This window comes from Juglans microcarpa x Juglans regia, chromosome 1D (assembly GCF_004785595.1).
Source record: "Juglans microcarpa x Juglans regia isolate MS1-56 chromosome 1D, Jm3101_v1.0, whole genome shotgun sequence".
NCBI classification, from domain to species: domain Eukaryota; kingdom Viridiplantae; phylum Streptophyta; class Magnoliopsida; order Fagales; family Juglandaceae; genus Juglans; species Juglans microcarpa x Juglans regia.
The window spans coordinates 19,265,047-19,280,903 of record NC_054594.1 but is presented as its reverse complement, the minus strand read 5'-3'; the positions used below and the strand labels follow the sequence as shown (position 1 = coordinate 19,280,903).

Sequence of the window (15,857 nt, the reverse complement as noted above, 5' to 3'; positions counted from 1 at the left end):
CACGGTTTGCTTAACTCATTTAATAATTAAATTTTATTGGGTTAACCTAGACATGACCTATTTAATCCGTTTCAAATAAATGGATTAAGATGTCCCATATATTTATTTTTTAACCTAATTAATATAATTTGACATAGGATACAAGAATAACCATATAAATTACTCAAAATTACAATTGAATTTATGATAAAGTATTTTATTATCAATACCCAAACCAATAATATATAAGAAAGTAAATATTCATAAAATGAACTTACATATTAATAAAAAATGAATAGTTTGATAAGTTGTCAAATACTACTATTAATATTACATCGTAACAACAAAAAGAGACACATATAACTAAATATTTATCAAATTTTAAAATAAAATTTATTCATATTATACAAATTGATTTCTGATGTCACAAGTTAACCTGCAATTGACTTGATTATATTAATTATATCTTATTAGTTCAACCTATTTTGACTCAAATTCAATTGTTTCGTGCCTTTCCTTTCTCACAAATTTTCTTATGAAAACGAAAAGAAAAAATAAGGACAACGGGTAGTTACTAGTTAATGCAATTGGAGAACGTATCAAGTACCAACGTTGTGTATCATGTCGTTTGGCGAATACCTTCGTAGGTTGAAAAACCAATGCTACAAGCCGTTTAGGTTTTTTTCCTTTTTATTCCAAAAATCCGCGACTCTTTATATGAATGAGTCTGACAAAGAAAAGGCCCTTTGCACTCTAAAGAATCATCCGCTCCCTTCAGATCCCGCTACAACGTAAGGCAAGGTACGAAGTTTCGCATCTTACCCTCTACTTGTTGTCTTCCGGTTTCGTTTACAGTTTCTACGACCTTCGCTCTTATGTTCTGGTACTATTGCTTTCTTCTGCCTTTTCGGAATCTGGTTTCTGTTTTTTTTTTTTTTTTTTGGGATTGTGATAAAAAGGGTAATTTTTAAGGTGGTTGTAGGATGCGATCGAATCTAGGGCTCGAGTTTCTTCTGGCTTTTCAATTTGGTTTCTGTGAATGTTAAAGTTGTATCACATTGAACTAGTTTTCTGGGTTTATTTGATGCTTAGGGTTTTTTAATGTTCTTCTGACGGGTACTATTCCCGAGGAAATGATCGGTGATCTCTTATTTCCTGTGTATCTCGGGTTTGATTTAAGATATATTTGTGAAATTATTATACAAGCTAAGCCTTGTAATTGAATTTGTGTTTTCCTTTGGGTTTGGAATTGCGTTAAAATTTGTGTTTTGACTGTTTTTAATTAGGTATGTGTGATTTTTCTGAATGAATCTGGCTTGTTTGGTTAGATTTCTCGAACAATTAGATAGGCAAAACTGTGCTTTGTTTTTGGATTTGCATTTCATTCATACACGGAGGTATTGTTTTGCAAGTATTTCCATGTCGGGAATGTTTAGGGGTCTGTGCTTTTCTTCCTGTTTAATTTCGAGTTTCTGGTTTTCTTATGTTGTTAATCCCTGAAATGTAAATAGTTGAAAATGGAACGACTAATATGTGTTTTGAATGCATGTTGTAGGAGGATCTGGGTGGTATTGATATTGAATTAGAACTTTAGTTATTGTGTTTGATTTGAGATAGAGATAATGTCAAGTAAGAAGGAAGAGAAAGCCCAGGCTGCAGCTGAAAGAATCAAGGCAGCGACCTTGACTGCTGCGAAGGGTCTTAGTCGTGCTCAGGCTGAAAGGGCAGCGGCGGCTGCAGCCCGAAATGTTAATGCTTATGGGCAAAAGGAAGAAGGACCTAGCAGATGGCAGGAGAAAAGGGAAGCTAAGAGACAGATGTATCTGAATAGCACTGAAAAGGCTGTGAGATTAGGTGAAAGAAAAGACCTTAAGACCACTATGTCTACTATTTCGGGCGTGCCTTCACAATGCCAGAAGTGTTTCCAGAGTGGGCATTGGACATATGAATGCAAAAACGAACGAGTTTACATCTCTCGACCCTCTCGGACCCAGCAGCTCAAGAACCCCAAACTGAGGATGAGAGCATCAATCCCTTATGGTGTAGATAATCCAGACCTCAAGGAGGAGAAGGCTGAAAAGAGCTCAAAGAAAAGCAAAAGGAAGTATAGGTCAGTTTCTGATTCTGGCAGTGATAGTGAGGCCTCAGTTTTCGAGACTGATAGTGGGACATCATCAGTTACAGAATCGGATTCTTCTTCAGATGAGAGTAGCTCTGGTTATAGTTCATCTGATTCAGAAGAGGAGAGGAGGCAGCGGAGGAAGAAAAAGAAGCAGAAGAGGGGGAGGCGTAGGAGGGACAGCAGTTCTTCTGAGTCTTCTGATTCGTCAGAGTCTGATTCTGGTGATAGGACAAGTCACAGGAAGAGCAAGAGGCATGGTCGAAGGCGCTGAAGGAGGCTGTCCAACGGTGGGGAGCAACATATGCAGTAGTGATATTTTGCTTTGTTGTTGTACTTGTTTGTTATTAACCTGGGATCTGTCTGCTCCAAATATATTCGCGTCTGTTGCTGAGGAAGCTTAAAGGCTTTCTGCTGTTGCAAGTTATGCCTTCTAAAATAAGCTTAGGAATGTTTGGACTGTTGGATTTGGTGAAATGTTTCGGATTTGCATTAGCTGCTTTGTAACTTTGTATTGGCTCTTAGTACATTTTTCATTCACTCTCCTTTTCATTTGGTCAAACAAGAAAGCAGGGTGTGCCATTAGCCCAATGCTACAGTCTTTTCAGAAGCTTGGACCACCTTCTTTTGCTTGCATATTTTTTCAGAGGGAAAAATCGTACTTGGTAGTTTGTACCATCAAACTAACCTATATTTTGTATTCTATACCTCATACTTCCCAAACTAAACTGTTTCTTTCTAGTTTCAAACTGCCACAAATTTACAAGTAGCAGCTGTATCATATTTTTCAGAAAAATTAATACGAAATCAAGTTAGGATGTCTTAGTTAATCTCATCAACTTTAACCCTTTTTTTTTAATCAAATATTACGAGCTTGCTTATAAATTCAATGTGGATTAAACCTAAACTAATAATGTAAAAAATAAAAAATAAAATACCAATGTTTTTATAATTTGCATTATCATAAATTATCAAGATAATTAACAATTGATTAATTGCTTTACTAAATATGGATGATTTAAGTTAGAGAGACATAATATTAACCAAAGCTTGAAAAATCGGAATCAGGCTTAGAATCAGATAAGGACCGATTCAATGAATCAGGCAATTTTCATAATAATTTTGAATCAGTTATTTTAATGTTGATAAAAAGTATTAAAAATTATATATATTGCAATTCAAGCATTTTATATCATGTATAAAAGAGTATAAAAGATAAATTCATTGACTGATTTCAATAAAAAAAAATTATATGAAATAAATAGTTTTAATAAATATGTAATTTATGTATTTAATCTCATTTGTTGACATTTTTTTTTACCTCAAATACGAAGAAGATAGAGATCATTAAGTTATAACTAATAAGCACATAGTGAATGTAGTATTCTATGCACAACCAAAAATTTAATATAAAAATACTCATTCATCTCCTAGTTTTTTGGCTTAACTAAAGAAAATAAAAAACTACATATTTTATCTTCTAATTTTTATGCAATTCTTATCGAAAATAATGATAAAAAAGTTAATAAATGTTTAGTTTTATCATATTTCTGTACAAGATTTTTTTTTTAAAAATAGTTATTAGACAATTAAAGAATAAATATGATTTTAAATAGGTTCAAACCAATCTAAAATCTACTAGAATCGATCTAAATCGACCTAAATCGATCAATTAAAGCAGTTCAATAAACCGTTCAAAAATTCTAGGGGAGGTTTGGATAGTAATGAGATGAGATGAGATAATAGTTGAAAAATATTATTAATATATTATTTTTTAATATTATTTTTGTTTGAGACTTGAAAAAGTTGAATTGTTTATTATATTTTATATGAGAATTTGATAAAATTATAATAATGAGATGAAATGAATTGAGAATATTTCAATCCCAATATCCCCTAAAATTGATTCGATTTCTTACCTGTTAATTCGAATCAATTCATAATCTCTTTCTCGAGCCGTACTAAACATAATCTCGCGTGGTTTGCGTTACTAAAAGATTTCCAAATTAAATTTTGTCTGCCAACACGAGACATCTCTCTCTCTCTCTCTCTCTCTCCTCTTGTGCTGCTGTAAAGGCAGAGTAGCAGACACCAGATAGCCAGCCAAAGCATTCCGCCAAGCACAGCACTCAAATCCTTACCGCCCCCCGGGTCTCTTCCTTTTACCTGGCAAGATGAGTACCATGAAATTTTGCCGCGAATGGTCAGTATCCATCATCGTGCATTGCTTTCACAGTCATTCGTAGCATGCTTCGATTTTTCCAAAGATTTTTTTTATATGATTCTTTTTGGGAAACAAAGCTTGAAGTTTTGTTTATTTCAGCAACAATATTCTCTACCCTAAGGAAGATAAGGACCAGAATATCCTCCTCTACGCGTGCCGCAACTGCGATCACCAGGTCCTCTCTCGCTCTCATTTTTTTAACTAAAATTCTTACCGTAAAACTGATTGTGGGGTTTCTCTTTAATTTATTTTTTATATAAACGGTGTAATCGATAAAATTTATTGCTTTCGTGTCGACCAATTACGAACTTTAATTTTTACGTCAATTTTTTTTTTTTTTTTTTTATAAGTAAAAGATAGAACCTGAATTTAGATTGTTTCTACTGGCTAGGGTTACATACCCTAATTTTATTCTTATATTATATGGGAAAATGTGTTGTTTATCACGCTAGTTGAAGTTCTGAATAGATTTTGGGGTCCTTGTTGCTTAGATTCTTATGTACCCAAAAGAGAGTTCAATCTGTTTTGAAACCCGAATCCCCTAACGCATCTAAATTCTCAATAGGTTAGCAACATTAGCATGCTAATTCTAAAGTTTGTTTAATTAGTTTATAAATGAGCCGAGTTTTACATTATATTAAAGAAAGACATTTCAGCCATCTCATTCATGCATTCTAGTCTGAGCTAAGTTTTCACCCTCTAGTTCTTAGCCTTGCTGTTATTGTGTAGCTGAGGGCTTCACTTCCTCTTAACTAAGTTAACATTTCACCGAAGTGGAAATGTAATTAGAGTAACACTACACCCACCGAAAATTTGTCCCGAATATGTGTCCCGAAAAGTACATTTCATTTTTTTATTTTTCTTTTATTTTTTTCGTGTATTTTTTAAATCATCATAAACATGTTTTTAAAAAAATAAAAAATTCATAATATCATTAAAAAATACTTCCTTAATCATTAAGTAAAAAAAAAAAGCTTCGGGACACACATTCGGGACGAATTTTTGGTGGGTTTAGCATTTCTGATGTAATTATTAAAGATTAAAAATGTTTTATGGTTGCATTTCCTTTTGGCTACAGCAAGAATTTCTTAATGTTGCAGGACTCAGTTTGCATAGATTGATTTTGCCTTATTAATAGGGTCTTTTGTTGTCTGATAGAAGAGTTTTTGTTCCTTCTTTTATACGTTTGATTGTTTAATATTTGGTCAAGATTCCAACAACTTGCAGGAGGTTGCTGATAACAACTGTGTCTATAGAAACGAGATACACCATGCTGTTGGAGAGCGCACTCAAGTGTTACAGGATGTGGCTGCAGATCCAACTCTTCCTCGCACTAAATCTGTTCGCTGTACTCAATGCAACCATGGAGAGGCTGTCTTCTTCCAGGTGAAGTTCCTATACCCTCTTATTGCTATGGATAGAAGTGCTTCAGTGTCGTTTTCTACAGTTAATTTATGCTGGGCAATACTATGTTTCTCTAGTGAGAAATTCATGGCAACCCCTTAATAAGATCATGAGTAGTGAAGTTCCTATACCCTCTTATTGCTATGGATAGAAGTGCTTCAGTGTCGTTTTCTACAGTTAATTTATGCTGGGCAATACTATGTTTCTCTAGTGAGAAATTCATGGCAACCCCTTAATAAGATCATGAGTAGTGAAGTTCCTATACCCTCTTATTGCTATGGATAGAAGTGCTTCAGTGTCGTTTTCTACAGTTAATTTATGCTGGGCAATATTATGTTTCTCTAGTGAGAAATTCATGGCAACCCCTTAATAAGATCATGAGCAACTTTTTGACTCTTAACTTTTAGACTGTTCCAGTTTCTAAAAAATTTCAAAAAATATGCAGGCCACTGCTAGAGGGGAGGAGGGTATGACGCTGTTTTTTTGTCTGCTGTAACCCAAACTGTGGCCATCGATGGAGAGATTAAGAATGAAACAAAGTATTGATGCAATCTTTCAGGCTGTTCTTCTCTTCAGTGGAAATAGTAGGACGACTTTTGTGACAGTATGTTGCATGGAGTTCAAGAGACTCATTACTGATCCATGGACATGGATGACAAGGCTCATTTTTTTTTTTTTTTTTGAGAAGCCAAAAAATGCTGCATTCTCGCACAATTTTCTGTGACCATCGTAGAGTTGGTAACGTAATCATGTATTATTGCCTGCAGTGATCTTCGATTTTTTTTTTTTTTTTTTTGCATCAAAAGATTTGCGTTCTATGGTTGCGTAATTGATTCTCAGCTGAGACTGAGCGTCTTGGTTAATGAGTGCCATTTTTCCACTTGAGCACAAGTTCCGATCAAAGGAATATTAATTATTAGTTGAGAAGTGTCAAGACTAGAAGGTGGAGATGAGTGGGGAATAACTATCTTCTCTGATTGCTTAACTGAATTGATGGTATGTAAGTAATGTAACACCCAATGCTGGCACTGTATTTTAGGTAAGCAATTATTTATCAAATGGTAAAAATCATTTTGGAAAGAAAATCTTAGTGCTGGTGGAATTAAAGATGTATAATGGTCGAGTTCCGGCCGGGAAACACAACCTTAAAAGACCACAAATACCTGTGGGAACAAAACGGTGTTTTACCAATGGCTGGGGAAACCCGGGAAAGGAAATTTCCCAAGAGGAGTTGTAAATGACATTTTTGAGATGGCATCAGAATTTCCACTATTTAATAGAGTCAGCAAGACCAAAGCGACGAGAGTTATCAGCAGCTAGATCAGCTTAAGGGGGGGGACAGTTTCGTAGGTTTGTAATGACATGAAGCCTGCATCTTCGCATTTGAATATGGGACACCAACTCTGATGGAAGGCATTTAGGCATCAAAAGGACAAAAAACACACACACAGGGATATATATATATATATATATATATATATATATAGAGAGAGAGAGAGAGAGAGAGAGAGAGAGAGAGCCAGAAAAAATGTGAGGTTTCTCTTTGCCTTCATTGTTATTGATGATTGTATCAAGCATCCGTCTATACATGAATGAATTTTCTGGTAAAAGTTTTTACGGCAACTGGCTAATTCCAGAAGACATTCATCTCCTCTAAAAAGAATTCCCAAAAGACTAACCAATTCCCCAAATTAGAACTGAACGTGCTATGAAAAAAAACCTCTAAATACATAAGAATCAATGTAATATCTACAAAAACAGGGGAGAAACTTGAACCTAATTATGGAACTACTCTACAGAACTTTAGGAACTACAAAGATGATAATGTCCGCATTAACCAATCTGATAGGCGATCTATTTTGCCTGACATTTCTGCATTTTTTCCGAAGTATATTTTGGCATTTGACGACATGACGGATATGTCATGATTCAATGCCTCTAAACTTCGGTAATAATTGTTCTCTAATCTTGCCTGGATCACTTCAAGTGACAATGGAACAGGAAACCTGCACAAATTACATTGAGCAAGGAAGATCATCCTTAGGTATCAGTAAAGCAAGACACGTGTTATTGAGCATGCCCAAAGAGATAGTTCATGCTGTCGCTAACTTCTTGAATAAGAACTCACATGTTCACCCTTAATACTAGCAACATATGAACAAGTTCCGTAAGCATAAACAAATACTTACCTGTTAGTAAAATATGATTTATCTGCAACATTTTTCAATTTTTGAACCCCATAACGATCCTGAAATGTTAACCACATATAAGAAATATGGGCATTCGCATAATTCAAAGAAAAATAAAAGTTTTCTGCCTATATACCTCGGGTTTGTTTCCCGACTGCTCTAACTTGGCAAAAGCAGACAGCAGCTTATTTCTGATCTCATCATCAATATGAGGCTGCTCCCATTGAGTATCAGCATCATAAAGCTCCCAAGGACTATGATTATGCCTTTCTCTGGGATCACTTTTGTATTGAACGGTGTACCTCTCCCACGGACTGTCGGGAAATTCTTCCGATTTGGCCTTCACAGACACAATCCGACCATCCCACAAACTACCATCTTCTTCGCCTTCATTTTTCCACCAAACTCTGCATTTATCCCTAAATGACCATCTTTTCTGCATAGCAGCATCAAACCGAGTTCTTTCAACAAGGAAATCTGGGAAGCCAGTCACTTCTGGCAGAGTCAATTTAAAAGATATATGGCACAGACTGGAAGTTGGATCTACAAATTGGAGAGTCATTTTACAGCAGCTATCCCCAGACCCAGCAAGTGAGGAATACTCAAGGCTTTCAACTCTACAAAACTCCACAGCTCTTATGTTTCCCATCATTTCTTTTGATAAGTCAAGGCTTCCCATCATTGTTCTCCAATGGCCCAATTCTTTTGAATTAAAATAATTAATATACTCCTGATGGCCCTGAAAAATAGAAGTTACCAAGGTAAATAACTAAGAGCCCAAAGCACCAAAGCCCAAAAACAATGAATAAATATAAGCAACAATAAATCATGTGTATCTCATACAACTCACCTGTCTCAAATATACAACTTCATCCCCTTGCTGGGGAATATATCGGGAGCCCTCTTCATGTTTTGACAACAATAACCAAGATCCTTTTCTAGCTGGCTGATGAGACTTCCTTCTATCTATTGGACTCCCCTCACAGGCATAATTACTGCTCCTCCTGTTTCTAGTAGACCTCAAACCAACAGTCATTCTAGAACTTGATCCCCATTTTTCAGAAGGGAGTTGACATCTGTCTGTGGAACTATTACGGGTACTTCTAAAATGGCCTGATTCGTGTCCTTGTTGTGACTTGAGACTATCAATGACAATATCTGAATCACGTGTAGATGCCTTCGGTACCATGGACCTTGTCCTACGAGCCCCATCAATAGAGCCTTGAGAGTCCAGTCCAACAGTTAGACTCTGGTTGCTCACATGTGAATTGCTTTCTCCCATGCCACCACTATCAATTTCTAAATTAGCCCTACTCCTGTTTGATTTCGACCTTCTGTAAACAGCTGTATACATTTTGTTTCTATTTGAATGCAACACCTGTGAATCCTGCACGATTGATACAGAATTATTATTCATTTGACTGTCCAATTCTTGTGCTTCATCTCCATGATCTGTATTAATTCTGATGGTTTCATCAGCAGGCACAACTGGATCTTGTTCTTTGTCTGAAGGGCTTGCATGCCAACTATTGTCCCGATTTTCTACTGAAAATGTCCTTTCCTGCTTAGGACTTTCAGGATCTGTTGAAATTCTTCTTGACCTTATCCTCATTCTCTCATTTTGTTCATGATGCTGATCGTTCCCATCCTTGTACTGCAATGATGTGGTGCTATCCTGAGCAACCATGTGAACAGACTTTGGTGACTCACCATTAAAACCCTCAGAGGTAGTAGCAACAATATTTGTTTCCTCTGTTAGTGGCAACCCATCCATATTATCCCCATAATTTAGAATTTCTAAACAAGGGGATATTGCATCACAGTCCTTTTGAGATTTTACATGTCCTTCAACATTATTCTCTTTTTCGTCATGACCAACCAGACTTGCATGAGATCTGACATTAGCTCCTGATGACATCCCTTCCCCAAATCTAAGACGCCTGGATGTGCGAGCCTTGGCCCCTCCCCATTTAATTTGCCTATTATTGTAACTTTCAGACAGATTAAAATGATCTTCAACCTTATCTAATCTCTTTCTCCCTTTTCTTTCAATGATGCTGCCCTTTACATCACCAGAACAGTATCCTAGATCCCGAGAGCTTTTATGATTGCTGCTTTCTTCAATGGTCTCCTGTGGAGCTTTAGATGATGAACCCATCAAATCAGCCTGGTAGTTACTTTTATGCAATGTTCTCCCTGAGAGAAGAAGCTTATTTGAATCCCGAATTGGCAATTTGAGGACCAATCTTTTCCGGTTTCCACTGTCAATACAAGATTCGGGTAGTTCAGAATGTTCAACATCCTTAGACTCATCCAGTGACACTTCTTTACCTTTTAAATGCTTTGTTTCCTCATTTTCCAAAGGCCTATCAGATTCATCACTCTCAATGATTGAATCTTGCAATGTGGATTCACTTTCTGAAAAAATTTCAGAGCCATCTTCACCTTCACCATCTGTAGATGTACCAGTGATTTTCGAAAATAAATTAAGTGCATTTCGTGCAGCAGCTCTTTGAGGCCTAAAAGACTTTGATGTGGAAGATTTCCTCTTTGAAGCTTTTCGGCCATTTCTTGATTTCCTAGTTTGGTTACATCTGATTGGATTGCCAGCACCCTCATCCAGATTCCTCCTTTTAACCCTCCTCCCAGAGGAAGTCATTATATCAACCTGAAAGGGGAAAATCAATTCAAGCAACCCAAACAAAAATCTCAAGTAAAACTTTTTTCTGCCTCGAAAAGAAATAAACTTACTTCTGCCTTATGTTTTTTCCTCTTTGATCTACGAAGGCTGTCCATTTGAGTGTCAGCCTCACTGTCTTCTGCACTGCACTCTGGATCGCCAGAGGAAATCGAACCAAAGCTTCCTTGCTCTCCTCCAGTAGAATAATCACCAGGAACATTGTACTCTGAATCAGTATCATCACTTTGTACTTCAATTTCTGGTTCCCAATCCATGGCATCCACAAAATGTGGCAGTGGTTCAGGCAATACATCCAAGTCTGCCAAAGGCAGCATTTGGTAGTCTGGATCTATGGTGAAATCAGGCCCCACAGCAAGTCTCAAAGAAGGATGCCATTCTTTGCCCAGAGCTCCTAATCGTCTTCGCTGGTATGCAGTCTGATAGGGTTCTGGGTACGGTATCATGTCTAGCATTCCAACCAAATGGGATTATTAATTATTAAAAAAAAAAAGATTTTGGGATTATCACAAAAAATAGATTAATATTAAGGTAGTCCATAGATTGAACCTGAGCCACAAAGGAGATCTTCCATGTTCCTCCGGTATGGCGGAAGCTGAGTTTCCTAAATCAATGTTGTCATGCTTCAGAATTTGGGAGATGAGTTTTTACAAGTAAAAACATTTTGTTGAAAGCCAAAAGACGCAACCCTAGTACACAGGTTGTATACAAGAGAGAAACCTATCTAGAAAGAGAAAAAGATACGAGAAAATCATGAAAGTTAAGCCCATTAAAACATATAGAAGCTGTCCAAAGAGAGAGTATTGGGAAAGAAAGTTGTTACACCTCATTCCCTATAAAGTTAGGAATGCTACTTAACACTCTCCTAGCACCAGGTAATAAGGGTTATATAGCCAATATAGACTTTATTAAACCTCAAAATAATAAATATATAAAATTCAGCATTATTCAAACAAAAATCTTAATAGCCTAGGTTAACTTCATTAGGTAATTGTCTCCTCTACAGGCTCTGATCTGTATACTCGTTGTCATTGTTACCTACAACACTTTAAAACATAAAAATAAAAATGAGTTGAATAATCAGTAAATAGCATCCCATACTGTAACATTGTAAGCATCCTTTATCTTAAAAAACAGCGATAGAACATTCCACACATCATAAAACATTTTTCTTTGAAACTTTTGGGTAGTGTGCAGGGCTGGTGATCAGAAGGATCACAACTCCATTCCTGTGGCCCTGAGTGGAGTCGCATATGAGGTAACAGCACTGACAAATGATGGTGTACTCAAGTGGGTCAACCTCCATGGACCATAAATTGATGGCTGCCTCAGTCTTTTTGCTAGAGTATGATCACACATTATTAAACGACCAAACATTTTTAAAACATACAAGCGTAATCATTAAGGTGCGGTTTTGATAGTGAGTTGAGATGAAAGTCGAAAGTTGAATAAAACATTATTTTTTAATATTATTATTATTTTGGGATTTGAAAAAGTTGAATTGTTTATTATATTTTGTGTGGGAATTTAGGAAAATTGTAATGATGAGATGAGATGAAACACTTCTTGTATCCAAACAGGGCCTAATCCCTTTCATTCATTTATGTTAATCTTTACTTTCTCATGGTATGAGCATATTTATTATGTAAAATGTAGCATAAGCATCACATTTTAGCGTAATGTTGCATTAAATTCAAGCAGTCCATTGTGGTAGAACTACTTGCGATCTATATAAACCAAAAATAAACCAATTCTGAATAATTTCTTAGAGAAGTATAGCACCATAATTAGCATGTAGCTTTTTTTACCCCAAGCAACAGAACTTAGAAACTATAGTAAAAAAAAAAAAAAAAGGGTAAATATGGAGCACCTAGTAAAAAATCACAAATGAACAAAGTTGCCAAAAATCAACCAACCTGGTCAACTGCATTTCCATGAGCATCATAAATAAGGGGGCGATAATCACCAAGGAAGAACTGTCAAACAAGAGCACACAAAATAAGCACAGCAAAGAGCTGCAGAAAACTCCTTTATTATTATTATTATTATTATGGAGGGTTGGGAAAGAAACTAAATGAAGTACCTGATCATATTTGGCATCTATTAGGGACTCTCCTTGCCCTGTGTTTAGTATATACAGTTGACCAACATCATCCGAGAGTATAATTGACGTCCCATCCCTTACAAATGAGTTAAAATTTCATTAAAAAGAAAAATCATTCTGCCCTATCTTTAGGGCTAAATTTACCATCAGATCACAAGCAATTGAAAAATCCATGTCTCCAAATTTACCCGAGTTTATATTTAGGCCAAGCTCCAATTTAGTTGGGATTAGGGCTTAGTTCAGTTCAGTTCATGTTAAAAAATTTACACAGTTACATGTTGTTAATATAAATTCGCACGCAGACTAGGAAACAACTTTAGATATTTTTTTGACGATGAGGAATCCCGGAGACCATGTATACGCAACGTCTTTAACCCGGTTAAACCGTAGACCTAAGCGTTCCCATCACACAGATCAGGTAAATGATAAATCATTGGCTTTTCAAAAATGGGACGTGGCCCCTAGAAATTGTTTGCACCTAAGGGTTCAAATCTTAGACCTGGAGGGAGCATACCAACAAGACCAAGACCCTTACAACTTGAGGCAACCCCTAGGACTTATGATATGAGCTATAGATATATGACAAAACAGATATATCCTTCCTGCCAAAAAAAGAAACAAACTAAATTGTAGTTTCATGTGAGCAACAAGAAGTTCATGCAAAAGCTAAAATTCCAAAGTTCATATTTACATATTAAAGACTTATTATTAGTTTTATCCTAGTCTGTCTTCAATTTTGCAATAAAAAGCTCCATTCCCAAATTTAACTCCTGCACTTGCATTACGCTTGTAAACTCCAACTTTGATAATTCTGATACTTCTTCTGTCAAGGTTCAACCTCAGCCATAGGCTACTAATATTCATGGAATCATAGGCTACTAGGAAACTCGAAGCTTGAAGTTTCTTAAACTTAGAAAAGAACATGTAGCATAATAGTTTATTAAGAATTATCCAGATTGGAATTATCATTAGAACATCAATATTTCAAGACCAATAATGAATATTATAATGCTATCTCCGTACAATTTCTATATTCTCATGTTCGTCAGTAATCTCACCTCCAGGGCTTCTCGCCGGAGCTAACTCCCTTATCCCACGACGCTTCTCGTCGGGAACTCTTTTACCTTTTGTTACTAGTCTTTCTTTTAGTGTTAATAAGATGGCGGGTGATAGGTGATTTACACTGGAAGCAAAAACCTTTGTTCTTTCAGAAGTGGGTGGCAATACATTTGTATCACTGAGAGAAGCAGTATCATGGTTACATTTATTGTCATAAGTAGGAGGTTGGCTTCATGGGTGGTACAAATGGTAGAGGAAGGTCTAGACTCTCGTCGGAATGAAGGCTTCTTCAGAAAAATGAGGGTGGGTGATGGAGTTCTCACCATTCAACGTCATGTTAACTCTAAGGGATGCTTCTTGCATTTGGCAGAGCTCGAGAATGACAAGAATAGGGGTTCTGTGATTGTCCTTGAAGGTTCGAAGGGCAGTGGCTGGGAAGACTTTGCTTACCACCTTGAGAAGGTTACCGGCTTCTATGACTCTGCTGCTGCCAATACAGGTAGGGTGTGAGCAGAGGGTGGATTTCGAAGGGGAGGGGAGACTGGTAGTGGGATGGAGGTAGAGAGGTTTCTCCCCTCAAAAGGCGTCACCTACGCTTCAATCCTAAGGTTACTGGCGAGTACTTAGTCAAGGAGCAACTCTGCTATGGTGGTTGACAGGAGTTGGTCGAAGGGTAAAGGGATTGGCAGCGTAGGAGATCACAGCTGCAGGCCTATCCCACCTACAGCTATCTGTCTTTTTCCATAGACTGACATGGGAGATGAGGGCTCCTTTGTCGATAGTATGAAGATGGGAGAAGTAAAAGGGATCCAGTGGGCTGTCAGAGCACAACTGTCAGGGATATCGGAGGAAATTAACATGTTGAAGAGGAAAGTGGACTTGGGCTTAAGTTTGGCTATGGGTCAGGGTAGTGGGCTCATGAAGAATGGAGAGCCTGCGGTGAGTTCTGATAAGGCTGGGCTGGGCTCGAGCAGAAGGGGGCTCGCAAATGATGTTGTAAGGACTGCAGGGGTTAGGCCCGTTAAGGTTGGAGAGACATCACTTAGGCTCGTCTCTAAGTGGCGGGCTAAGGAAGCATCTTGCGCCTGAGAATCCCAAATCCTCTGACGGTTGCGCCGGCCGCCTCGCCGATGACACAGAAAAAACCGTCGACCTCCGACAATCCTACAGGCCCAAGTAGGGTCCAGTTACAAGCCAAGACAGGGAAGATAGAAGCATGGAGGTGACGACAATTGTTGGGTTAGTTCAAAATGAAGCTGCCGCCTGTTCTCAGGTCACCAAGAGCTCGTCGTCGACACAGATAGAGCCGCCGACCACCGTCGTCCCTACGGTACACAACTTGGAATAGCTTTCGGCCTCGGAGGGGATGAACAACCGCAATGAGGTGGTGGCCTCAACTAGGCTGCCTCAATTCGAAGTTTTCGCTGGTCCACATCCTCCACAACCTCTAGAGGCTTCTTCCAAGGCTCAGTGCCCTCTCTCAATGACCCAAGAAGACTCTAACGTCAAGGGGTCATTTATAGTGGTAGCTGCTGAGACGCCTTCAAGGGCTTTGTGCACGTTGGAAGAAAAGGATGAGACTGCTCCCAAAGATGAGGCACTCTTGGATGACGGGTCATCAATTGGGTCTGTTTTACAATTAGTTTGCAAGGAGTCTGGAGAGATCGCTACCTTTAACGATCTAGGGGATGCGGGGGACGAACCTAGTTCTATTTGCTCTCTACCTCCAGCGCCTCTATGGATTAGCTCACAATCAGATTGGGTCCTAAAGAAGGTAGATGAAATTCGCCATTGCATAGGGATCTCTTGCAAGGGTTTTGAGGATCAGTTTAAAGCACTCCTTACGGCCATCGAAACAAGACAACCCCTCATAGACAGATCTGCCTCTAAAAAAGAAAGGGAGCTCAAAAGGCTTTCTTGTTCTATAAATTATTATGCAAGGGAAGGAAGTGCTAGTAGGAGGAGGCACAACGACAGGGCGAACCTCGACGTCCCATGAAGCCCAAGATCCTTTCATGGAATGTCCAAGGACTGAATGATCTGAGCAAACGCCTTAGAGTGAAGAATTTAATAAGGGAATG

General features: G+C 37.7%; 3 protein-coding genes across 4 annotated transcripts in view; 2 read left to right on the top strand and 1 right to left on the bottom strand.

The window, feature by feature from the left end:
- The first annotated feature begins 664 nt into the window (after positions 1-664).
- On the top strand, positions 665-2,593 carry LOC121234653 (zinc finger CCHC domain-containing protein 10-like). Of its 2 annotated transcripts, none has more exons than XM_041130685.1 (2): positions 665-780; positions 1,535-2,593. In XM_041130685.1, exon 2 carries the CDS (start codon positions 1,602-1,604, stop codon positions 2,370-2,372), a length of 771 nt encoding a protein of 256 aa, XP_040986619.1. In that variant the 5' UTR covers positions 665-780; positions 1,535-1,601; the 3' UTR covers positions 2,373-2,593. The 2 variants fall into 2 exon arrangements, with proteins under 2 accessions (XP_040986619.1, XP_040986626.1); XM_041130692.1 differs by having other exon boundaries at positions 749-862.
- A 1,522-nt stretch (positions 2,594-4,115) lies between these two features.
- On the top strand, positions 4,116-6,403 carry LOC121248961 (DNA-directed RNA polymerases II, IV and V subunit 9B-like). The gene is made up of 4 exons (XM_041147595.1): positions 4,116-4,301; positions 4,422-4,497; positions 5,550-5,708; positions 6,172-6,403. The coding sequence occupies exons 1-4, from the start codon at positions 4,273-4,275 to the stop codon at positions 6,220-6,222; spliced, it is 315 nt and encodes a 104-aa protein (XP_041003529.1). The 5' UTR covers positions 4,116-4,272; the 3' UTR covers positions 6,223-6,403.
- Positions 6,404-7,255: 852 nt separating this feature from the next.
- Positions 7,256-15,857, bottom strand: part of LOC121250264 (bromodomain and WD repeat-containing protein 3-like) — a 29,707-nt gene continuing 21,105 nt past the window's right edge. The window contains exons 18-25 of the mRNA XM_041149331.1: positions 12,697-12,793; positions 12,530-12,589; positions 11,163-11,217; positions 10,667-11,061; positions 8,766-10,583; positions 8,052-8,654; positions 7,916-7,974; positions 7,256-7,732 (exon numbers count right to left, since the gene is read on the bottom strand). Coding sequence (XP_041005265.1) covers positions 7,537-7,732; positions 7,916-7,974; positions 8,052-8,654; positions 8,766-10,583; positions 10,667-11,061; positions 11,163-11,217; positions 12,530-12,589; positions 12,697-12,793 — 3,283 coding nt within the window. The 3' untranslated portion in view covers positions 7,256-7,536. The remainder of the gene's footprint in view (positions 7,733-7,915; positions 7,975-8,051; positions 8,655-8,765; positions 10,584-10,666; positions 11,062-11,162; positions 11,218-12,529; positions 12,590-12,696; positions 12,794-15,857) is intronic.

Coding starts and splice junctions, on each gene's coding strand:
- LOC121234653 (XM_041130685.1), top strand. CDS start 1,602: ATGTCAAGTAAGAAGGAAGAGAAAGCCCAGGCTGCAGCTGAAAGAATC.
- LOC121248961 (XM_041147595.1), top strand. CDS start 4,273: ATGAGTACCATGAAATTTTGCCGCGAATG. Junction 4,498..5,549: donor GCCGCAACTGCGATCACCAG/GTCCTCTCTCGC, acceptor AACAACTTGCAG/GAGGTTGCTGATAACAACTG. Junction 5,709..6,171: donor GAGAGGCTGTCTTCTTCCAG/GTGAAGTTCCTA, acceptor AAAAATATGCAG/GCCACTGCTAGAGGGGAGGA.